General features: G+C 43.3%; 1 protein-coding gene across 2 annotated transcripts in view; it reads left to right on the top strand.

Annotated features, from left to right (window-relative positions):
- The window catches only part of sdk1a (sidekick cell adhesion molecule 1a), a 242,219-nt gene that overhangs the window by 128,223 nt on the left and 87,764 nt on the right, over window positions 1-26,232 (top strand). For both annotated transcript variants that reach the window (XM_042086167.1, XM_042086168.1), the window contains 3 exons: window positions 21,877-21,903; window positions 24,656-24,767; window positions 25,827-26,017. In XM_042086167.1, coding sequence (XP_041942101.1) covers window positions 21,877-21,903; window positions 24,656-24,767; window positions 25,827-26,017 — 330 coding nt within the window. The remainder of the gene's footprint in view (window positions 1-21,876; window positions 21,904-24,655; window positions 24,768-25,826; window positions 26,018-26,232) is intronic.

Consider the following 26,232-nt stretch of genomic DNA (forward strand, 5'->3'; position numbering starts at 1 on the left):
AATATTATTATAGGGCTGTCAAACGATTAAAAAAATATATTTTGAAATGAATTAATCTCGATTAACCGCAATTAAAAAGTTCCTAAAGACTAAAGCTTCTTAAATGGCATATTAAATACAACATAAATCACAAAATTAATGAGTATTAATGATTAATGAGAATTAATTACCACAAAGGTAAAAGTAAAACACTTTTATATTATTTAAATGATAATTGACACAGTAATTGTGTTTTTTAAAGTATTCATTTCTTAAAGAAGCCCTGTGCAAGTCTGAGCCCTGTGCAAGTCTGGTTATTCCTTCGCTGTTTCTGGGTTTTCGCCTGATTTGGGCTCGCATTTTTCACGACATAGCTCCCCCTGCAGCTTTGGTAGCAAGTGACTGCTACGCTAAACCCCTACTAGCTAGCGAGCTAGCCATCAAGAAACCAAGCTAAACACATACAGGGCTCACAATAAAACGGTCGAGCAAACACATTGTTCAAGAGACTATCAAACCACATTACAAAAACAAAGTTAACCCAAGGGTAGGCTACTTACAATTTCAACAGCAACAAAGCCAAGTCGGAGTCCGTTTTGCAGTCTTCTTAGAAACTACAATCTGACTACATTTTCGAGGCCTTCCGCCGAGTCACATCCGGATTTCTTCGGTCCGGGACCAGAAAGTTGCATATTTGTTTTTTTTCCACGGAGAAGCACTAGGGGGAGACGAAGCACACACCAAACGACCCAAAAAGTGTTGTAGAACCATCAGAACGACTCTCAACCTGCATAATTATTTTTGCTAAAATTGTTGCATAGGGCTTGTTTAAGAAATACTACACATTTGATGCTGTTTAACTAATTTGTAAATGGTGCACTGTCACTTTAAGCCCATTGTGGCCACGTTCTCATAATGATCTTTTTTTTACCAGCTCGATTGAAATATAGCCTATAGCTAGTCCACAAGCTCTAATATTGTTTGTACCACATGTATTGCACAATATTAACAATGATAAGCATGATATTAAGTTGGTATAAACAGCTTTCAACAAATTATTGAAGACTTCAAGACTCACCAGTTCCATTAAACAAGGCAAAGACAACTCTTCATATTTTTGTCCATTTTTCAAATCACAGTGAGTGCAGCCTACATGTCAAAGTGCCCTGGCTCTCACAGTTTATAACTGGTCAGTAGGGGAAATCGGATAAATCCGCAATCTCCTCTAACCTCGTCTTTGTTGCCTTCCTTTTATAAGTTTCTTATATTAAAAAGGATATATCAACTATCATCAACAACGACAAGCCAGCTGGAGCCTGCCAATCGTTTTCTCTCCCTCTCGTGTGCGCTCAGACGCGCTCTCAATTAAATGGAGTAGCATACGTTCAACTTGGATCTTAATGGAGAGGACCCGAAAAGTATCATCTTTATGTAACTATTGCTGTTGGTGCATTTTGACATTGTAAACGTTATCTAACAAGAGTGAAAAACAGTTTGCAGTAAAGCTACTATTTATTGGCTAAATGTTGGTTCCTCTTCATCTAACTCCACAGACAGTAAAATAAACTCTCAGGCTTGCGGTTTTAGGTTTTGTGGCTTCCGTTACGTGACATCAGCCCCCCACAAAGGTAAACACTATTGTGTTAATATTTATATATACATAACGCATTATGTATTTAAAAATGAATCGCGGCGATTAACACGTTAATTTTGATGGCCCTAAAGACACCTGGACTCGGTCAAGACCAAAAGCCATATTTGGCAAGACCAGTGGCCGAGACCGAGACAAGACCAAGTCCAAATACTAGCGAGTCCGAGACAAGTCCGAGACCATAGAAAAACGGTCTCGAGTCCGGACTTGAGTCCAAGACCGGACTCGAGTACTACAGCCCTGGGTGAGCCCAACTCAATCAAGGAGCATGGTTGTTTCAGCTTAGTAATTGAACACTCCAATTGTTGATGGATTGCCTCAATTTTTGTGTGAAAAAAGTTCAAGAAGGCTGAGCAGCGTTCAACAGATGCATTCTGATAGATGGTACTATCAGGTGGCTTGAGGAGGCCATTCACAGTGGAAAAGAGAGCCCTGGTGTTTCCTTCTCCCCCATTGATGATCCTTGCATAGTAAGAGCTCTTTGCAGCAGAGAGTGCTTTTTTGTACTGAAGAATGTGCTCCGAGTACATCCCTTGGTGGACAGCAAGACCAGTTTTTTTTGATAGTCGCTCTAGGCGCTGACCCATTGACTTCATTTGGCGTAGTTCAGGAGTGAACCAAGGTGCAGAGTGCACAAACGAAACGGTCCGTGTCTTTAAGGGGGCAAGACTGTTGAGTGCTGCAGACATGCAGTTGTTGTAATTGCCAACCAGATCCACTACTGAAGCATTAGGAGAAGGGCAAGGATAAGAGGTAACTAGTGAAGTAAGTTCCTCTGGCACTACCTTTTTTATGTTACGATATGACATGACACGACACGCTGAACTTTGGATTTCCTGATGGACAGATAGGTGTCAAATAGCACAACTTTGTGGTCTGATATGGGTAATTCAGCAGTACTGAAATTGGTAGGTGTTATACCAGAACAACATTTTTTATTGTTTATGTGCACAGTGCCCACCTGCATCTGTGTCCATACACAAGTTCAAGTATACTTGTTCAAGTATTCTCAGTATACTGCAGAATGTCTCTTTCACAGCAGCAATAGGCCTGAGCAGATTAATTTCCCTGCCCAGCGGAAAATTCCAATGGCATTAGAGGGGTAATTGTGCTGAACTGCGTGTTTCTTCATCATGGCACCCCCTTCAGCATTAATACTTCCCCATAACCACATGCAATCTAGAAAATACAACATCAATTACCCACGGCCTCCCTCACCACACAAACAGCACAACGCTCATTTGGGGCGGCCGTGGCTTAGGTGGCTTAGGTGCCTGGCTTGAGCAAGGCACCTAACCCCTCACTGCTCCCCGAGCGCCGCCGTTGAAGCAGGCAGCTCACTGCGCCGGGATTAGTGTGTGGTTCACCTCACTGGGTGTTCACTGTGTGCTGTTTGTGTTTCACTAATTCACCGATTGGGTTAAATGCAGAGACCAAATTTCCCTCACGGGATCAAAAAAGTGTATATACTATACTATACTATACTAGTCATGCAGTGGAGGACAGCAGGATGCACCATGTACTGTCATATACCAGGGTTGTGCACATTCCGAATTGCAATTCTGCTTCCTGTTTGCTACCTCAATTAAAATGCAAGTGAAATTCAAGAACTGAATTGGAATTTAAGAGACAGTTTCAATTCAATTCTGGAATCACAAGCCTGTCATATACAGAACTGACCTGGGAACATCCTGTACAGCTGTATTGAATGTCAAGATTTGCAGTTAGCTATCAGGCTCCTTTGAGTAAGAGCTTTACCATCATGGAGTTAGGTCCTGTCACTGATCTCATCCTCCATATTTACTCAGCTCTCTCCTGCTCTCAGGACACGTTACTGACCGTCTATTTCTTTGGGCTTTTTCCTGTCTTCTGCAAACTTTTTTTCCAGGCGATCTAGCTGGCCAATCACCGTTGAGTTATTGTTAGCGGGCCGAGGCGGTTTGTCAGATGTGACAGGGCATCTTATTTGGAGCCGTGTCCCCCGGGCTCCGAGCACTTCCAGTTCCATTATCACTCACCACACCCGCCACAAAGGTCATCCCAGTTAAGAAAGGTTGCCAAGGTGGCCCTTGATTAAGACTGATAACTCTGCAGAAAATGAAAGGGGGGGCGGTGGGTTATGGAAGGTGCTGCTGCTGCTGTTGCTGCTGTTGCTGCTGCTGCTGCTGCTGGAGGCACATAATGAGCAGAGACAAGAGAGAAGATGGCTGGCCTAACTCAAACTTTTTTTTTATCGTGGCTCCGAGGCAGGGGCTGTCAAAAAGAGACGTCTTCTGCTGTTTGTGATGTATTGGTCTGTGTTTCTCTTTGAAATGTGAGGATATAGGCTCTTGATTAGGGCCATTTGTTTAAATGGGAGTGCGCCGTGGTATTCTCTGGCAAGGCGCAGTGTTTGCAGCAGTTGGAGGGGGCTCCTGATTTATTTGAAGGGAAATAGGCTTCGACTAACCAGCTCAGTCATTATTTGCCGTTACTAATGATATCATTTAGGAGCAAGCGTGTTTGGGGGTTCTGTTTCATTCGGCTGGGCTGAAATCATCCTCTTGCATTTTAAAATACTGCAGGCACTTTGAGGGATGTATATGCTCTTTTCTCGTTCTCCCCAAGGCAACAGAGGATGCTCACATTTTCTTACGTTTGTTTTTCTTTTCTCCTCCCTCGTTTTTTTTCTCTGCTGACATTTGTCGTTCCATAATGCTAGTAGGATGGAGATGGAGTGGCTTCCGGCACATTTTGGAGGCGAGCTAAGGAAATACTACTTCAATGAAAGCCACACACATTAGTGAGAAATTGATTTACCATACACCTGGGTGACATGGTGACTTGAAATATAACACTTTAATCCATACCTAATGAATTCAGGCAAACTATTGTAGTACATTAATTTAAAAATTATTACCCCCATGAAAAATGCAGTCTAGAGAAATTGTAGAAAGCAGTGACCCTCCCTTTGTGGTTCTCTTGTCTGGTTCTCTAACGTTTTTCTTTCCACTGTCTGATAGAGAGACGTAAGGGGAGATAAGATCTGTTTTCTTGTCACAGCTGATTTTTGTGAACTCATCATATGCGTCCCACTCAACATGCAGCACCGTTCTCTAGTTCTGGTTTTGTTTCGACTTTGCTAATCAGACCTTATCAGAATGGGTCGGTGGGCTTTTGGTTTGTCGGAAGATTGTATATCACAAATATAGATGGAAAAAAGTATGAAGTGTAGAAGCATGGTGATATGCCGCCTATGAAAAATTAATGTGGTGCTTTCATTGCCTGCTGGAACCTGGAATCTCTGAAGATTTATTTTTTGCGCTTATTGTATACCTCCTTACATAATGTTTAAAAAGCTGTATAACATGGTATGGATTCTAATGCAACAGATCAGCTTTGAAAAATTCGATCTTATCCCTCACCTACTCCCTATTGGAAATGCTCACTGTTTATGTTATTACTGTAGGGGGGTGGGAGTACTGTACATTGCAATACACAGAGGTAAACAGTACACCTTCAGTTCCCATTTGCAAGTCAACAATTTATTCTTACTTATTTTCTGTTGGTACCCTCTGAATTTTAGGATCCACTAAAGAAGTTTCCTTATTTTAGCTCTTCTCTCAGGGAAAATGTTTGAGAACTTTTTATCAAGTAAAAAAATTGTTTTATTAAATGAGTGGGCTAAAGGAATACTGTGTTTGTCTATGTCACTCAATGAAGACTATAAAAACATTGGGAATTGTGTGCATTAAGCTTCTGAATGGTTTGTATACTGCTCTTAGATGCTTTGGGCATATGCCAGAGTATTAGAACACCTGTCTTTGTATAGTGTTTAGGATGTGTTACCTGTGTTAATGATAAACAATTATCCATTCACCTCCAATTTCCAATCAAGTGTGATTGAGCATTCGGCACATCAGGGTAAGAGCTTATTTTGATGATCATGGTGCATCTGGAGTTGAAAAGGGAACATACAGTACAAGGCAAAAGTAAGACAATGTTGCTATATGAGGCCCAACTGGACCGGTTGTCCATTTGTCCAGTAAACCTACTGCTGGTGAGGGACCTGTTGGACAAGAAGGGAAGCTCCTTCTCATCTGTGCCGCTGTCCAGCTGTGTTTGTGGAATGTCAGTGACTCAGTGGAGTGTCAGGTCCTGGGTCACTCGGGGCTCCACTGCAGCCCTGGGTCCAGGAACATGAGGAGCGTTAGCCAGAGAGGAGTGAGAGGGTGACAAGCACACTCTGTGGAATGTTTTGAGGATTGTGTCGTTAGGATTTAATGAACATGGCCATCAATTTTTATTATGCTCTTGCTGCTGGCAGATTACAGTCAAACAAAAGATGGTTTCCGGTGCCCAAAGCAGACCCAGAGGGCTAAAGATGATTAAAGCATGGGCTGTTTGTTTATTTATTTATTCTTCTTGCTGTCTTGTTTCTGACTGTTGTTGTTATCATTGCTGGTAACCCTGCTGGGTCTTCTCCTTGGCCCCTTCCCTCATTTGATTTTCATCAGGGGTGTGAAATTAGCTCGTATGTTATAGTGAGAGTCTCATCCCTGACACTCCCCCACTGCATTTAATTGGCTATATCTTAAACAAATAGGTCTCCTGGGGGATTGTGTTTAGCTTGTAATATCTTAGATCCGATAACTTGTCACCTGTAATTTGGACAGAGATTGATAAGAAGCGGCAGCCGGTGATTTGGCCAGGCTGCACTACCCGTGCCCCTGGAAAATCTTGTTTCTTCTCCTTGCCGCCTAGTCTCTGCCAGGCAGTCACATCCTGTGTCTTTTGAGCGTACCTGACAGATAAATAATAAGCTGTCTGTCAGTTCTCAAGATAGTAGATGTTTATAGGTTTAGCGGTACTCTGAACCTTTTAAGATGATAACACACTCAATTACCGAGGACCAAATCACAAATCTGTTATCACGCCAGCACTGGCCGCCTCTTTCTTGTTCTTAGGCTTATCCAATGACATTGTCATTATAACAGTTTGCATAGGGTAATGGTGAAGATTGACTAAAATATTACCCTCAGTTTGAGGGAAAAGGGGTTCATATGTATACCTAAATATTGTTTTAGCACTCTCTTGTCATGAGCCATATCTTTAAATGTATAGCATGCATTTGTCATTCCTTGTGAATCAACTTTGACACTTGTAGCCCTGGATTTATTGGTATAAATGTGCCACTGTGCTATATATATGCATTTGTGTAACTTACCTATCCAGTTCACTGCTGCCATCAATGTGTTTAATGATTACAGTCTGCTGCTGGCAGAGACTAATGCACACATTTTTGCAAAGACCTGAGACCAAAGGTTACTTGTTTGCATGAAAGTTATGTATGCAATTTGTGTAACAGTACTGGGTGTTGGATGGATATCATCACCAACATCAATTATTGATCAATTGTGAGCATGCCAAGTGTAAAATATGCAACATATTTTCAGACCGCAGATACCTCAGGTGTTTTCATTAATCAGTTGGCTTCTGTGTGGCCACACTTAGACACATATCTCATTTTGTGTTTGGCAAATAGCGACAAATGTTATTTAATGGTTGGGGGTTGTGGTGAATGGAGGAAAAAATGAGCATTTACACAGAATATTGCACATTTGTACAACATGTTTGTACACGGTGTTCATTAGTCTGTAACTAGGTCAGGCAGGAATGGAAATCTAGTAAAGTAAAAGTGGAATTGACACCACCTCAGCACCACAGAGCATGGCATGGAAATCAACTCATTTATCAGACAGAGCCACAACTCAGGAGTATTTCTGCAAGCCCAAAAGGGGCCCTCATGATTGTGATGTAAAAATAAACATCCAGACTTTTCTTTTCTCTGCTTCCACCCCCCCCCCCCCCCAAACACACTCACACTATTTCTTTCCCCCCCCCCCTTTTTAAAGCTGTAGGTGCCACGTGGCGTTGCCTCAAAGCGTCTTTGCTCTACCCACAACAGGGTTGCGCTTCACTGTAGTTTGTTTGGTGGAGTTGGATGGCGATGGGGTAGCGTGTTTGCATATGCAAAGGGCATCACCACACACACACATATGCCAAGAGGGTGGGGTGGCACTAACTGGAGGTGGCTCTCAACAAGGAGGCAGCAGGAGGCTTTGGCAAGACGAGAGCCCCTGCTTTGCTGGGCGGTGCGACTGAAGTCATCCGGATTTCTTCTTGTTCTTCTTCCTAGAGCGGACCGCAACAAGGCGCATCTTTTTACTCCCCTCATAAGTGGGTCTCTCGAGCAGAACTCTTACCTCTTTATCTTCGGTGTTTCGTGTCCCTGCCTCAGCGAATATTACTTTCTCTTTTAGGCGTAACACATATTGAACATACCATGATGCCGTAGGTACTTGCTAAAACCTTACACAGCATTAAAATGTCTCTTTCACACCTTAATCCCTTCACAGTTCATTGAAATGAGATGTTCCTCTAGCACTTACTGTACTTTCGCTAATCAGTAGTCTACAACACCACATGCTGAGTACATTAAAATGCTTTTCAGGAAACACTGGAATGAAAAGAACCCATGAAATATGTACACAATGATGCCATGTTTTTTTTTTTCAAATATACCGTATATGTGTTAATGAAATGGATCTGGAATCTGCACTGAACTAGCAGTGCTCTTTGGAAGTGGTGGCGAGTGAAGACCCAGCGCTGTGTAAAAAGCTGCATTTTTAATGGCCAGCCCACTGGCTCCAACTGTGTGCCCACGAGATATTAGTTTAAATTATAATCCCAGCCCAGGAATGTTGGCCATAGGAACTATTTGATAATGTAGCGCTCGGAGGTATTATACAGTATGCATTAACTTTTTGGGGCTGGGGATCTTAATGCTTTGATAACACCAGGAGATTAAATGTGTGAAATCTATTAATGAGCATGGGGATGTGAAGGCTTACAGTACAGCCTCGGTCAGTCTGATCAAAAATTACATGTGCTTCTGGGATACATCGTGAGAGAAGTCTCAGGTCAATACGAATCAAATCAAGTAGTCTATATTACTAAGAAATCAAACAGATTTAAGGTTTTTTGTGCTTTGTTTCTACAGTATGTGTGTGTGTGTGTGTGTGTGTGTGTGTGTGTGTGTGTGTGTGTGTGTGTTTGTCTTACTACTATGAACATCTGTCAAACATTATTTTGATCCCCCAAGGTGTTGAGGCTGGTTGTAAATAGCGTAGTTGGTTTGCTTTCCTTTACATCTAAGGACTTTTTTCAATGCACTAAAAGGCAAGTACAAAGTACTAAAAGGCCCTTCAGGACTTTGTTTTCTTACTGTATGTTGGTGGAATGTGCAGGAATATTGTCAATCACAACAAAATGTGTGTTCCATGTAAACAAGGAAGAACAAGACAAAGTACAGTGATGATTTTGTGAAAATGAATTGATGGCCTTTTAAAAAGCTTTGTGAATCATCACACATCATCGGACTTCACGTGTGCATCTGAGTTTAACGCGCACACAACGGAGAGAGAGAGGAGTGGTGCGTGTGTGCCTGCAAGCGCATCCAAGACAGAGAGCATGGTCTGTTTTGCTAAATCAACCAATCAGTTTTCAGTGTAGGTGGGCTTAGCTTATATCTCTTTTCTCCCGAACTTAATTAATCAGTTCAGTTAGTGTATCTAGGAACAGGAGCGTCATGGCAGAGTCAGTGCCCCTCAAAAAGTAACATTTAAGACCCATTTCACATCAGACTACAAAAAGTGTACCCAATTGTCTCATAAGAGTAAAACATAATGATAGTCTTGCACACTGCACTGTGTAACAGTGACTTTGCATTGCTCACGGTGGGTTAAATGATTGCAAAAGACTTGTTGAGGTGAGTTTAACAAGTGTAATTTCATTTGTATATTACTCAGGCCTATACTAGATGGCTAGTTGCCAAGGCTACATGAAAAAGCCAAACTACCAAAATCTAATCTAATTTATTATCACAATTTCTATCAATAGGCCTTCTTTATTTGGTGTACTGACTAGACATTATTGAACAAACATCTGAATTTCAGTATCTAAGTAGGTTAGGTTGGGATGTCTTCTATACATTGTTGGCATTACTGTTAAAGTGCACTTCCAGTATAGTGAGTATTGGCAAAACCGGTTATCATTTTTACGTTGAGGCGGTGGGGGTGTTGTTGGCAGCTGCTGAAAGTAACTAATAAAGTAACTTGTAATCTAACTTAGTTACTTTTAAAATCAAGTAATCAGTAAAGTAACTAAGTTGTTTTTTAAAGGAGTAATCAGTAATCAGTAATCAGATTACTTTTTTCAAGGTAACTGTGGCAACACTGTATATATATGTTACAGTTACTCTTTCATTACTCATCAAATGTAGCCTGGAAGCCAGCCCGAATGTAACCCCACCCACAAAATTTGAGGTTGGGAAATTCAGTCTGGACTTGTTCCACTGAGAAGCAACTATGCCCAAAACAGAGCCGTTCAAACCGACCACACCAATCAAATTGTCTGGGTGGACATTATACGATGATAGACAGATAAGCAACGGTGCATGCTATCACGTCATCTGAGTGCACTCTGGTTGATTTTGTTTACAACAAAAAAGCCTGTCGCTACAGAAGACATTTAGATTACACTATCGCGTCTATTCTACAAGATATTGACAGCGCAATAACTTCAGAAAAAACAATCAGAAAAGCATTAAGGTGTTTGCCTATGTAATTGACTGCAGAATCATTGGCAATACCACATAAAACATTGTACAATTTTACAAAATATCAGTGTAAAGGGCCGTTCACACCAAGAATGATAACTATAACAACAACGTCAAAAAAGTATCATTCTAGCTAATATGAATGAAGACGTCCACACATAAACTATAACAATAATAATATGAAGAACAATATCGTTGGGTATCAGAGCAATTTTGAGAATGATAAAAAGATGAGAGTCAACCAGAATCCATCAAATTTTAGCCATCAAATTAATCAACATGAGGAGAGACTTATCGTTGGTCAATGTGGACGCTTTTATCATTATAGTTATATTTATTTTTATCGTTATCATTCCTGGTGTGAACAACCCTTAACTTTGGAATGGTTTCCCCCATCTTAGACCAACACAGCACATTTCTCCACAGTGAAAGGTTTCATCATTGCTTAAAGCACTGGCCACGTTTTTACTCAGTAGTTTCCCTCATTGTGCTTGCATTGCTGTTTATAAAGAATGAAACGAATACCATGATGCGCTTTGAAGACACGACAGCCTCCTATTTTTATTCAGCCTCAGCAGACCCATTTACAGGTGAAGCGCCATAAAGTGTCTGCCATCAACGCGAAAGAAAAGAACAATTGTCTTTTGTCTCCTCCTTCTGACATTGCAATATGAAATTGGGATTGCATCAGGGCCCTGTCTTAGACATCAACAGCAGCAACCAGTGAGCCTTGGTTCTCATCTCATATTACAAGTCATGTGTAATGAAACCAGTGAAGGTGTTGACGCTCACTCAGTGGCTTGTCTGCGGCAACTCTGAGGTCATACAGTAAAACAGGACCTTTTGGTAAATGACCTCTGAGGTGTGCTCCTCTTCCATCAGCTGGGTAAGATGAGGCTGTGTTATGTGTTAAGACTGGACCTGCAGTGCTCCACGTGAATAATCCCAATCACTGGATTTTTATTGGTTGTCACATTCAAACAGTGAAATTAGGTGAGTGGCCTGGGAATGCCTGTGGGAATTAGAGCAGTCAGGTGACAGCAGACCCCCCACCCCTTTATTTCCACATCCAGATAATCTTATAGCAGGGACGAGGTACGGTGACTCCTCTACATTGTATGAAAATTAGAAATAAATCGGACCAATGCGGGCAGACACACAGACAGACTGGAATGATAACACTGGGGATTTAGAGCAACCTATAAGAATCACACAAAACCCATGCTGCTACTGCTGTAATCTTATCCTCTAAGCTTCCTAAAATAATCAGAGGTTATGTGCCATGTCTGTGTAAAGTGCATTTTAATAAATTCGATGTTAGGATTGTTCACAGGACAGGTTGATATTTATTTATGATGATTCACCTTGATACTGTAGGTACAAGGTACAGTATGCTTCTTCAAGTTGATTGATAGTTTTATGACAAATTAGCGCAGAATTTAGAGTATTTTACTATTTGTCCTTTATGTATGGGAACTATCACTATTAAACTGCAGCTCTGCTACAGTAGATATAAATAAGCACTTTTTTGTTTGCCAAATAAGCGCTTCCACATGAAAAGCATCTTCGTGGCATTTCAGATATCAGTGTTAATTACTGCAGTGTATCCTTTGAGCCTTGCATCTCCCTGTACTTCACACATCTTATTAATGCAAATTGAACCTTCGGCTGACAGGTTCCTGATTAATGCACTTTGTCAGAAAAGGAATGCCTTAGAGTCAATGCCAATACACAGTTTCCACCCCTCTCTACCCCTTTCTGTCTCTCCCTCTCTCTGTCTCACATTTACACACACAAACACACACACACACACACAAACACACACAGAAAGAGAGAGAGAGACACACACCTTTTTTACAGAAACTTTAAAATAAATGGAGGCATTCCAGTAAATGGAAGGATCCAAGCCACACCTCCTAACTTTGATGCTTTTTATTCCACTTTGTATTCATCTGGGGCCAGATCTCCTTTGGTATCTGTCTGTCTAAATTACCTTGCGGGCGAATTGCTCAAAGCCATTTCGCAATGCTATCTGAACAATGGATGGTAATGTTTTGACTATAAAGAAGCACTTACTGTAATATTATTGGTCTTTGCTGTTTGATTCCATCCCAAGGCTAGTTCAACAATAAAGACTCCAAAAAAATACTGGGCTGGTATGTGGTAGGAAATGGATTTGTTGGATGGAGACTGTGGTGGTTTTTCTCCCTAAATTCTGCCAGCTGAAAAATGTTAATGGCAAATAAGGTGTCACATTTACCTTACATCTGTTAAAAGAGACTTTGGAATTTGTCATATTAGGCTGCACGGGCTGGCTGCCATCACATGGAGCGATTTAGCCCTCCGCCACGGCATTTGGATGTGGCCGACAGCACCAGGATGTTGGCTCTTGCCATTTAGGCAACATTAACAACCATATGTGTGCAGAAAAAGGACACGTTAGCTACAACGGCAGTTAGCATGAAGCGATTTGTGTCCGGTCCTTAGAGTGACAGACATTAGTGTCGCGCGAACAGTAGCCCCCATGGGAGTGTCTATGGGAAGTACCTCTGGGCCACAAAGACTGTACTGCCTAGTGATTTCTCGCTCACTCCTACTCCTACTGCTACTCAAACGTCCCTTAAATGGCTGTGAGTCTGCGCGCCTTGCTTGACAAACAGCACACCCACGGTTCTAATTTCCCTGCTGGGACCTGGGGATCACTTTGAAGAGAAAGCTGACTGTTTTTTCCCTCCTCTCTCTTCATCCCTACCTTTTATTTTCCTGTGTGGTCGTTAAAAAAGTGCAGGGGCTGGTCTTTTTTCCCCCTTTTTTCTTTTTCTGCCAAGTATTTTTAAAGTGAGAAGAGAGAGAGCAAGTGGACGTCAGTGTGTGTGTGTGTGTGTGTTTGACCTCAGGCCGGTCCCCTGCTGAGAGAGTGGCGGTGTGGTGGTGGTGTAGTCAGCAGTTCGGCAGGAAGTCCGGCAAGGCCACCTCAGAAGTGGCTGTTGCTGCCTGCCACTTACTGCTGTTGAGTCCCCTACACTTTTAAGTCTGGGTTGTGGATAAGGCACTGCCCTCCAGCAAAGTCAAGGTCATGCTGTCCTAAATGATCTGCCGCGACACAATCCTGTCGTTGTCCAGGATGTACTTATTGTAGATGGCCTTGGCCAGCTTGAGCTTCTTCTCGTCATTGCCATTGCTGGCCTCCAGCTTGTGGAAGCCGCTGCAAGCAAACCATAAGTCCCGCATGTCGGTACAGTCCTCCTGAGGAACATCCTGAACAGGTGGATGCTGTCTTTGTTGTCCAGGAGTGAGTGCAGCGACTCGGCCCACTTCAGGTAAGAGGGTGTGGGTGAGGCGCTGCCCTCTGGCACTTAGCACATGTCAAAGGTCAGGAGGTGTGACCATAGGGGCTGCTTCATACACAACCTGGATTTCACCACCAACACACCACATTTTGTTAAAGCAACCCTATGAAGCAGTTTGTAATGTTTTGAGGTACTGTACGTTTTTAATGAGCCTTTTCTACACGGTGTCTGTATGCTTTAGGAATGCACTAGCTGTTTTTTTTTTTTACCAAAACTCTATCGGGCTTCATTACTGCTCAGTCCACAACTCCCTCTCTGTCTTTCTCCCCACATTCTGTCCTTCACTAAATGGCAATTTGTGCTCAACGTCTGTCTACTGTCTCTGTCCCTCCCTGTCTCTCCGATGCCCGACTGCTGGGCTGTTAACCTCTTAGGGAGGTCACTAGCCCATTTTTTTGACCCTTGCGTTTGTCCTGAGCAGATATGCAGTGTGAGAAGATGACAGAGGGGAAAAAAAACAGGATGTGAAACAGGCCTGAGGAAGAAGTGTGGGAGGAGAAAAACAAGAGTCGGCCTCATGCTTGCCTCTCTGACTCTCCCTCTATCCCTCTCTGTCCATCATGATGAATCACTGTACTCTCTCATGGAAGAGCTACTGTGCTATGCACAGAGGGTTAATGAGATCTATGTACTGCTTCTGCATTCTGTCTGTGTATATGTATGTGTGTGTGTGTGTCTGTCTGTGTGTGTGTGTGTGTGTGTGTGTGTGTGTGTGTGTGTGTGTGTGGAGAGGTTTGCTTTTAGTCTAGGCAAGACTATGTTTTCTTGTTCTCTCTCTTTGTGTTGTTTAATCATGCCACACCATTTCTGGATTATCTCTACTGTATGTGTGTGTTCAGTGTGTGTCTGTGTTTAGGTGGGTATCTATTATGTGTTGTCATGTAAAAGCCTTTCCCTTGGCTGCCATCAAACAAACCTAATTCCAAGCCACCCTTTAAAGTGTTTGTCAGAGTAAATCTAAATTTAATCTCAGGTAGGAGATTTCCTCACAAGCCCTGCAATTATCTGCTTGAACGTTCTATTTGGGCCCCAATCTACTTCCTCTGCATTAAGATAACATATGGAATGTTAAAACGGAAGCCTTGTGGGGCCAACTGTGATGCTGATAATGGAACTCTCTTGAAAGGGTCCATAGCGATAGCCCAACAAGCTGTGGCATTTTAAAGCTGTTCTGTCTAATGGAAAAGTTCTCCTTTCCTCTGAACCAAAGGACCATTTCTGGTGAAGGAATATCTTTTTTCCCAACCATAGTCCAGCCTATGCTTTATATTTCATTTAATTGTATCCCATGGTCTTTGTACAACTGGCCCTTATTATCTGCAGGCACTCTGTGGCTACCATGTAAAAAGTATTACAAAAGGCTCCACCCCAAGCTATATTATTTTTTTCACTCTTGACAGGTTTAAGAATTGCTTCAGGTTAACATAAGGAAGTGGGTGAAATGAAAGAGCCTATCGGTGCTGCATTAATCCCCCCCCCCCCCCCCCCCCCACTCCCGTCCACACCATTGTTTCATTTCGAACATCCAACCAACTGGCCGAGCTGCTTGTGCTGGTGCCCATGCTCGTTTGGAGCGACATGGAGGAGTGTAATGATCTCCCTGGTGAGGTCAGCAGCCGAGAGAAACCCCCTTCTGACACGAGAGATGGCTATAGAAGAGAGTGTAACATTTAAGCCCTTTGAGATTGCCAAGAGCTCTGAGAGATCAGGGAGCCTTACGCCATTCTCCAATTTTTCGGTCTCTCTCTCTCTATCTCTCTCTCTCTCTCTCTCTCTCTCTCTCTCTCTCTCCCTCTCTCATATGCGTTTCTTTCTTTTCTCCCTTTTCTCTGACTTCTACCTTAACTTTATCTGGCGCATTGGATAACATGCCATGTTTTTAGTTTTTTACTCTTCTGTCTCTGTCTCTCTAGCTGAGTTCAGCAGAAGAGAGAAACAGTGAATACTTGAGGCTCTTTAGTCGGTTGGTTTTAAGAGGTGCCCTGTCGGCGCACCTCGGCTGACCTCAGCGCTTCCTTTTCACTCGCAGTTGGTACGGCTCATTCTTTTCAGAAGCAATGTCCATTTGGCAAGAAAAAAATTAAACATGTTCGTAGTAAAACAAGTCTTCATCTTCTTCGGCCCTTAAAGATGAATACACCCTCTGGTAAGACTACAGGGTCCATGATTCAAGTGAAGACTATGGTAGATCCTTTTGAGAAAGTGTATTTATTTTCAATTAATCACATTGCAAGTAGCTCTTAGCCCAAAGAATCAATGAAGGCAAAACAACTACCTAAGGGCACAGACCTTCCACTCCAAATTAACCCCCTTGGCTTGGTGAATGGGCTTGGAAGTTCAGACTGTTGCAAAATATTGAATATGACCATTAAGAGGTAGCTTGTTTATGTGTATTCTGTATGTTATGAGCAACCTAAGACCTTTTCACAGAACCCTTTTTTGGGGGGGGGGGGGGGTGCAAAGAAAATTCACAAACCAATGGATCCCTAGTGTTAATAATTTTTATTGGCAGTTTTTTTTTTAACGTGCAGCCTTCATCCTGGGTTCAGTCAGATGCATGAATCATGCGTGTAACTTTTCGCATTGTTATTCCACCATCCTGGTTTTCTGGAGTGCCTCTTCCGATCAGCCTGGGTCTGGAGGAGAATAAGACACTGATATGTGTTGATGACCAACAGCGGGATGACAAGAGTTGAAAGTTGGAAAGTTTTTTTTTCTTCTTTTTTTCCTTTCAGAGAACCACAGCTGTGCAGTCTGTCCGCACTCTCTGAAGTCGGAAAGAGAGCCCTTCTCTCTTTTGTCACGCTTTGGATGGCCATTGGCTGTGCTTTTGTTATGTTCAGATGTTCCAGACCACTGTGCCAACCTGATTCCTTTAGTCACTTGTTCAGAAAAAAAGAGATCGAGAGTATTAATCCAACTAATTAATTTGTCCAAAAAAACAGTTGGTGTCCTCGTTATTTTATCAACGTGGTCGCTCTAATTTGCATTATGTATACACATTTCGCCACAAATGGGCGAACTCGTTTTTAATTTGATGGGGCCAGGTGCCAATTCAGCACAGCTAAAGTCTAAAAAAGGACAGCTCTCTGGCTCTAATTACGCTCCGATCAAAGCAGCGGCGGCTCTCCTCATCTCCGCAGATCTGCTGGCGAGTTGCAGATGGGTGCGAGTGACCCTGGCAGCCTCCGTGTCTTTCCGTCTCCCCCACGCCTCGCCATGATTAAGTCATTAATTGGGGGAAGTGTCTCTTCACCTGTGCCTGAGTGTGCATTTGTCACACACAATGTATTAACATCCAATTAGACACGTACTTACACCTGGCGTGTTGAATCTCTATCCAGCCACGCTGCGTAATTAATGAAACAAGGGCAGGTGAGATATGGGGGATAAACCATTGTCTGGATTGTGTACATGTGTGCAGGCTTGTGTGTCTGTTTGTTTGTGTGTACATGCATCTCTAGCTCTTTCTCTCTCTCTGTTTTCTTTGTATGTGTGTGTGTTTGTGTGTGTGTGGGAGTGTGTGTTTGTGTGTGTGTGTGTGGGAGTGTGCGCGTGGGCAAAAACCAAGGCCATACAAAGCATTCCAAATGGCTACAGTTAGAGCCTCTGTGAAATGTCAGGGTGAGTCTACGTGTATGGGCAGCTGTCTGCCTCTCCTGGCTGGGTGATTGGCACCACACTCGGAAAAGGTTACCAGGTGTCAGAAGCTGTTGAGGATGACTGTCTTCCCCGACCCCCTATCCTCACCCTGCTTCCCACATTGTTGGGCAGGCCGGCTGGCTATGCAGGTAGAAAACAACCTTAGTTGTAAATGAAGTGCAGGTCAAGGCATCGGGGGGATCAATACCAGCGGTCACTGAGGGGTCTTTAGGGCCCCCAGAACTTGTTTGTTTGTGTGGAGAGACGGAGAGAAACCCCTCTGATTGTGAACATCATTGTGATCCACTGCATAGAAAAGGAACGTAGGTGTCAATCGATGAGATGAGCACACACGGAGAGAATGCCAAGCAGCCCAAGTTTCACCACTGGGAGAGAAAGAGAGAGTGGAGAGAGGAGTGGGAGGGAAAGAGAGAGTGGAGAGAGGAGTGGGAGGGAAAGAGAGAGTGGAGAGAGGAGTGGGAGAGAAAGAGAGAGTGGAGAGAGGAGTGGAGAGGGAGGGATGAAGGGAGGAAAAGACTGATAGGGGGAGGGGGAGAGTCAGACCTGAGAAAAGTACCTCTAGAGTTTCCATTTTTAATTAGCTCTTTGTGCATTGTTCATTAGTATTTTGTGTTTGACTAATGCAGGATTTCACAGACTGTCTTGAATCAACAATGGCTAAAAAAGACCATCAGCTTTTTTCACCTATGTCCATCAAATGGTAGTATTACAAATGCATGGAGTTGCACATATGTAGTCTTTTTTTATAGTCAGGACCAAAGTGGGAAAAGCCAGAATTCCCATATCAAATGCCATGTTTCATTTACCGGTAGTCAAATGATAAGCTTGGTACTGACATTTTCAGCAGTGGAATGCCCTCAGTGCAAATGCTTGATGGACAGATCCCACTGGTGGTTTCAAAAACCAAAAGTATGACATGCTTTGCCAGTGGCCCCATATAACTTGGCCCTATGTAAGCACACATATAGCCTATAACCTACATAATGTATATTTTGCTACATTGTGTAAAATCTTTTATTTAAATGCTTTGAGTAGTGCTAGACCTAAAAGAGACCTTGATGGTTTCATTTCTGCTATGATTTTTTATAGTTGCCATTAACTTTGGAAAAGGTCTTAAGTCATGAAAGACACATGTCATGCCTTATGCTTCCAGCCAAGGTTGTGAATATGCATCTTTTTGGAATTAGTTAGGCAAATAGAGAAGATTCAAAGGTTACATTTTCCCCTTCCGGTCTCTAGTTGCACTATTCAGACTTTCTGTTTTAGCAGTGGAACATACCTAAAAGATGAAAGTATCTGCAATAATTACACTGCTCCGCTTCCACACAAGTAGGCTAGATGTAGACTAGAGCACATTTCTCCTTTAGAGGGGGAAAAAACGAATGAAGTGCACGTTTGTAACACAGAGGTTCCTCTAGGGCCCAGAGCGCACGTTGGTTCTCTGAGTTAACATTCTTCCACTGCCTTCAGTCAGAACACCGCTGGGAAATCAGTCCCTGATGATTTCTCCTTCCCAAACACCTTTAACCATTACATGACACTCCCATCTTACGTGACCTTTGTGACAAAGGTAAAAAAAAACATTTTTTTGTGACCGTACAAAACAACCTACATCAAACAACTCTTTTTAAAGGATGTATGGAGTGTAAAGAATGAATGGAGCACCAGGCGTTATCGTTAAGGTTGCGTATTTGGTTGGGCAGTGCATTTGTGGAGTAAGGGGGAGGACCAGAGCATAGGGTGCAAGAGTGACTGTTTGTTTGTTGTGCTGCTGACATTTCTCCAGAGTGTGCCTGCTGGTCAAGGTTCGTGACTGCAGGGGTAGATGCAGAGGCAGTGGGGGGGTGTACTCATTGGCCGCAGGCGAGAGATAGATCGCTGCTCTTTAATCCTCCAGAGCTCGAGCGCTATGGACATGTCAGCCCCAGTCTGTAGTCAGAGCTCGCTGCTAGGTTAGCGCTCATGCGGGGAGGTGGTGGCATGGTGAATACCCCCCCCACATACACATACATCCCCCTCCCACCCCCAGCAAGGCAGCTTTGGTGGAGGCTGTTTGCAGGCGGCCTGTCTGTGCCATCCTCCATAGCCCTGGCCCCGAGAGAGAGAGAGAGAGAGAGAAAGAGAGAGAGAGAGAGAGAGAGAGAGAGAGAGAGAGAGAGAGAGAGAGAGAGAGAGAGAGAGAGAGAAAATGAGAGGAGGCGGACAAACAAAACAAAACATGAATATGGATCAGCCATATGACACACACACACAGAGATGCTGAGCGTCATAGCCAGAGACTCTGTCCCTATTTGTGAGCATTTATGTGTGCCCTCACCAAACAAGAAGTGAGAGCCAACCTCTGCCCCTGGGGCACACAGGCTAGGGGATGCATTGACCCGAGTAAAAGAGAGAGAGAGAGAGAGTCACATAATGTATTACCCTGCCTCACTTGGCAGAACAAGTGACAGAACACAAGTGGGACAAGTCCACTGGACCGGACCTCCTGCACTGCACTGCTGACTGCCATGCTCAGGGGAATATGCTCCACCCTCTCTGTTAGCTCATTCGCCAGAACCTGCTACCCATAGCCATGGCCCACGGCTATGCTAAACGCTCGGACGCCACATCACATTGCTCCACATGCCTGTCTACAACCATTTAAAAAAAAATAAAAACATATAATGGCAAAAACTGGCTTCCATGTCGAATGGGGTATTCTGAAATCCTCCTTATGTGAAGTCTCTGTCAAGCACTATGAAATATGGAAACAAGTTTGGGCAAAGTCTCCTTGATATTTCTGAATATTTCGGCTATTTGTTTGATGGACCCTTATCCACAGAGCTAAGTTTATCCAGGTTCTCACTTGATAGTCACCACAGTAGGGGTTTTACCAACTAGTTGACTAGTCAACTACTAACCATTCTGATCGCTCCTTTTTTGTAGGAGCTTGCTTATTTCCTTCCGCAATACATCCACGTGGTCCTCTGGCGAAGGACGCCGCTGAAGCGGGGTGGGGGTAGAGCGAATTATAGCACGCAGCCCAATGACATTGTTCTCAAAACCCACAGTGGGAGGGTCGAAGCTCGCAGAGGAGCCAATTGAAGACGCTGAGTCGTCCCTCTGATCCACAATGCTGTCTCTGTCAGAGGCATGCAGTGAGACCAAGTCTTTGCCTTTGAGTCCATGGAGAAGGGATGGGGGATACTCTGTCTTCTGCGTGGCTAGCCAGGAGAGCCAGGGGGCTGTATGGGTTTGCCAGCAGTGGGTGGCTGTGTGCAGGGTAACGGGGGAGAATCCTTGACCTTGTCCCTTGTCGCAAGAGAGGGGTGGCAAGAGAGTGGAAGATGATGGGTAGGGTTTACCGTAGTTGGCAGTCACTGAAAGGTGACAGAGAAAGTAATGTGCATTTGTGTGCATTTTGTGCAAGCCATTGGTTGAAAAGGGTTCAGTAGGTATGTACGCCAAGAGTGCTTCAACTGAAAGAGAACCCATCACATGGTGAAATCAAAAATCCTTGATTTCTGCTCCGTTTCTACCTTCTCTAGTGAAATTTCATCAACTTAAGATTCTGATACCATCCTAGCAACATCCAGTTTACTGAAAATGAGACCTGTTCCACAGTGACATGTAAGTTGTGTACAGCTGTACTGAAGTGCGATAAGAAAGCATCTAAATAATCATCTCATCCATAGATGAAACACTCACTGCCAACAGCTTGCACGAGCAACAATGCTAGCACTGCACTGGTACATAACACATAACTGGTACATAACGACTAGTCGACAACTGAGAAAAATCTGTCAACTAGTAAAAATCAGAAGTGGTGAAACCCCTACACCGCAGTTGTTGAAGCCAGGAAAAAAAGTTGGCAGGTTCAGTGGATCTGTACATGAAAGGCTGGGGTCATCAGACTTTGTCACTCGTTTTCTCTCTCTTTCTATGTCTGTCTTTTTTTTTCTCTCTCTCAGTCCCCCCCCCCCCCCCCCCCCCCCCCAGACACACACACCCACACCACCCGAACACTTGCACAGTGAGAGAGCAAGCACAACAATGTCAGACATCATCCTGTAGTTGTACCTACTGCCAACTGTGTGTGGTGCATTTTTGCAGTTTTTTTTTCTGTCTTCCTCCTGGTAGCAGAACTCAGATGGAGCTCCTACATGTGCCTTGAAGTTCCACAATCCCCAGAGCAATTAATATTTCATGGTTGTAGTCTTTGTCTTTCTGTTGTTATTATTCTGACAATCTGCTGGCTGTTTAGTTGTATATCTGTGTGTGTGTGTTTTATTGTGGCCAAGTCTTGTAATCCTACCTTCTTCTGTTTTAACTTGTGTTCATCACAGAGACTAAATTAAGGCCATGACACAGATTTACTGAGGAGAAAAAAACTAGGGCACTTGCAATTCAAGACCCCTTTAAGTCTAATGTACTGTATGGGTCACATACACTATCCTGATTCCTCATGCTTTACTTTAATTCCAGAGCCACTATGTTTCTCTGTCCTGTCTGATCACATGAATGTAGTGTACATTTTATGTTTATTACCCTCTGCTACTGTTTGTGCTCTCTTCTTTGCCTTTGCTACCGGACAGTAAGCAAGAGGAACCGGGGGTCACATGGTAAGATATCTTTTGGGCACCCATATCTTCCAACCAATTGGCCTAGTACTTAAACCAAGGTTGGAAATTTTGCGTTTTACTGTAGGTTTGAAAATGACTTCTGCGCACTAGAACTTCTCTGGTCTGATATACTGTATATTGTTAGATTGTACTGTAAGATACTGGCAGGTTTTGCTTGTCCTGGTTTTAAAAAATTACCCTTTACAGTGAAGTGCTCCCTTGTTATAATTTATGCAGAGATTCCCTAACTACTGGAGAACTTGAATAAATGAGTGCTTGACTGGCAGTACCTCTGATGCTGAAATGGGCGGCACGGACATGTGCTTCTCTCCAATGATTCATGATTTATTTATAAGCTGTTTATGTCGTTAAATAATTAATGTGTGACTAATCTGCCGCTATTGGCAACCACAAGTTCCACATGGCAAAATTGTCTTACTATTGATTAGCGCTTGTCAGAGGCAGGCCGGCGGATTATGGTTGATATCTGGCATGTTTTGTTCCACTTGGCTGTTAGGGTATTTATAGTGTGACGGTAAACTCCCTCCTGGCAGGCCTCATCAGGGATTCTTCTAGAGTGCGATAAGGACAAAGCCATAGGGATCAACTCATTACCAACAGTCCAGAACAATGACCCTAGCAACGACCAGTGCCAAGTGCTCCACATGTTTTTTTATCTGGCTGAAAAGGCACCTAACTCAATTACATTGCAAGACCCTGCCAAGAAGGACGGTTGGAAAGATAGCATAACTTAATATTCATGCACTGATATAATTCTCCAAGATTAAAAGGAAAAATGGAAGAGCTGAAAAGTCTCATGAGACCTTGCCATCCCCCCTTTCCATCTCTAATCCCTCATTCCAAAAAGACGAAACTGTAAAAATAATAATAAATAAACGACGAAACATGTTGAGCATTAAAATGAGGTAAGGAATATTTTCTTCCTATTGCTCCCTGACAAAGTTAGCAAACACAGCACAACATCCTGTGGCCTCTGGTATTTCATTAAACTGGTCCCTGGCAGGTTTTCATCACATTACTGGCAGCTGCGAAGAGTGAGCCTGAATGACGTGAGTCGCTGAGTTGCAGCAGACGCGACTTCCAGCCCGCCGCTTTGGGAGACGGAGGCAGGCAGGCACACCTCGAGTGATGGCCTCACACCCAAACACTCTTCACGCCTCAGACACATGCAGGCATCCTGCTCCAGCGCACAGCACAAAAGCCAGAATGGGACGCTTTCTAAAAGCGCCCGCACCTGCTGCAGCGCTGCGCACAGAGCTGTACTACTGCCAGACAGAAAATAGATATCCATGTGATCTTGCAAATCTGTTTTAAGCCCCAGTTCCTCCCAGCTTTTTGGGACCCCTTTGAGTCTTAAGATATAGAGGAGCTGGATTCCAAATGGCCGTGTTCTTTGCCACATCCTCCGACTGTATGGTTACCTGCCGCTTAAAACTTCCAGTGTGCATTATTTCAGGATTTATGTAGAATAAATCAAGTGCCTTTTAACAAAAGCCAAAGCATGTTTGAGCACATCACATTCAGCATAGTTCCCTAGGTGCTTATTTAACTGAGAAAGCTGTCATGCAGAAACCCGAATAGCATTCACATATTGCATCCTAGGCAAGGTATTTCAGAAACTTTCAAAAGAGATTAAAAGTAGACAAAGTCTCGCAGTAGTTCTATTCGGTTACCTTTGTCAAAGTCAACATCAAAGGGTGGATTCTTGCATACAGCCTAGTGAAAAACCTTAATTTCCATAACATTTCAATATTTTAAGCTCCTCTCTAATATCCCTTTTTTGCGCCAATGAAACTTATTTAATAGTCCCTCTTTAATTTTTTACAATTAGAATACAGATAGGCTTGGTTCGTTTTTAAAAATGTAGCAAGCACATTTTCATGGAAGAATGGTTCAGTATAAAAGGCAAATGAGAGAGGGGGAGGCAATGCGACCCTGTGGATCCAGTTTCGGCCTACTGCCAAGTGATCAATTATTCAGGATATTCCCCCTCTGAGGGAGGCAGACATAAAGCATGTCAAAAACAAAAAAAGTGAAACCTGCCCGCCAACGTCTTGCTTATGTCTTGCGGTTGGCACAGACTCGGCCAAGGAAGTGATCTGACATATTTAATAAGCATCTCTTGGAATGCAGCGGCACATGCTCCACTGTTACATCACCTTCTTGATGTTTTGATGTTCTACTGAGCAGATATACATGTATGACAAAATGGAGTCGAGACGCTGATAAGAAAGCATTTAGAGATGTGCACTGCACTATTATTGGCCAAAGACTTTAAATGTCTTGAATATCACAAGCAGAAATGTCACACAGCTGGAGCTTCATGGAGAACCGAAGTTTTAATGTACTTTTGATTATGTACAAGGTGTTAATGCAAGTCTGGAAAAGTATGGACATTTTATAGTCTGGCTTTCGCCAGACCAAGCTCAATCTTTTAAGAGAGCTGCAGGGCGAAAAAGAAATCGCCGGCAGATCAGAAATTGTCTGCCCATGTAATACACGCATATGCAGCAATGCACTGCACTAGATGTAAAAATATCAATAAAAATACACATTTTTGTAGAAAGCTACAACAAATTGAGGTTTTCACCTGAAGAAAGTCTGGAATTTTGATTTGGGAAAAAAGAAGCTTGATGTATGTGTGCAATGCCAGCAAATGGGTATTATCTTCTCATATCCCCCCTCTCTCCTGTCTTCCTCTGTCTACCTCCATCTCCCTCTCTGGCTTCAGATTCCGACGCTCCGGCCGACCCGGTAGCACCAGTCATTGTGGTTCCCCCTCGCAATACGACGGTGGTGGCAGGGGTGAACGAGGCTACGCTGGAGTGTGTGGCTAATGCACGGTAAGTACTGTGTGTGTGTTTCTTTGTGTGAGCATACATGTGTGTGGGTGAGTTATAGTGTGTGTGTGTGTGTGTGTGGACCTCATTTGTTTCCCTTTCAGCTAGGAAGGCATCAAGTGATGGTGAATCAGAATCATAGCTCTTACCAGAATCACAGACTTCTACCCTGATTTTACATCTTTGCCAATCAATTTGCCATCAGTACCAACCAACACTGGATAATGTAATGCTACGAGTATACTGTATGTTTCATCCTTAGAAGTGTTGCTGGTCACTCTTTACACATTAGACTCTTTCCACAGACTATCTACAGATATTCACAAACTATCTGTTGACTCTCAAGTATACTTTATGGTTGAGGTTAAGGTTAGGGCTAGATTTGGTGATGTTCAGTAATTGTTTGACGCACTAGCGGAGTGCCTAAAACCCCTCTTAGCTGTTGTAGAATCAGTGTAACCTACGGACTCAAGTGGCTTATTGCTTTTCTAAAACTGTTACTATAAATACCTGGCATAAAGTATCATAAAGGACAGGCACAGCAACTAGAAATATAATGAGTTATTCCTGGATAATCATTCTTCCACCAAGAAATATATTTCCTCTATCTGAATGGTTGCCAAGCAACGTTGAGACGCAGCTACTTTAACTTTTGTATCAAGTTATGGTAGCGCAGTAATATAGAACGAAATGCGGTCAAGGTGTATGTTTATGCTGGATTTTACAACGCCATCGAACGCGATTTAGCCAATCACAATCAAGGACCAGAACTATCAGTTTTAGAATTTATGGTTGAGGTTAAGCTTAGGGTTAGATTTGGTGATGTTCAGTAATTGTTCAACAACAATTTTACATTCTGAACTTGAATGTAAACAGATGATCTGTTTAGTCTCTGTGGGTGGACGGAAGTAAGGGAATTGGCTGTTGCTATGTAGCTGGCCGCACTTACTGTCCTAAACATTGTCAATGTTTGCATCTCAATGTTTGACCCAAATGTTTACCATATGCTGTAGAGGTCCCATCTGAGATACTTACATGGTGTGCTTGCCTCTGCTCCTAAAGCCCAGTGGACAAGCTGAGCATCACCTGGAGACGTAACGGGGCGGAGGTGGCTAGTGGCGTGGGTTCTTTTGGCCGGCGGCTGACAATAGTGAACCCCACCTCAGCTGATGTCGGGCTTTATGTGTGCGAGTCCTCCTTACTGGACAGCAGCGTGCGCCCAGCAGAGGCCCGTGCCTACCTCTCCATCATAGGTAAGACTCTGATATCTTCACCTCCTTCTCCTTTTCTCCTTTGCAGCATAAATCCTTTGTCTGGGCCAGTACATACCATACATATGTCTCTGTTTTCTGTTTCTCTTCTCCTCTGTGACTTTTCTGTATTCTTTCTCAGTTCTACCATAGCTGAATCCCTATCCTCTTTAATGGACTTCACCCGCATTCACCCGCCTGCGCTCAGTTCTTTATTT

The sequence above is a fragment of the Alosa sapidissima genome, chromosome 3 (genome assembly GCF_018492685.1).
Source record: "Alosa sapidissima isolate fAloSap1 chromosome 3, fAloSap1.pri, whole genome shotgun sequence".
Taxonomy (NCBI): domain Eukaryota; kingdom Metazoa; phylum Chordata; class Actinopteri; order Clupeiformes; family Clupeidae; genus Alosa; species Alosa sapidissima.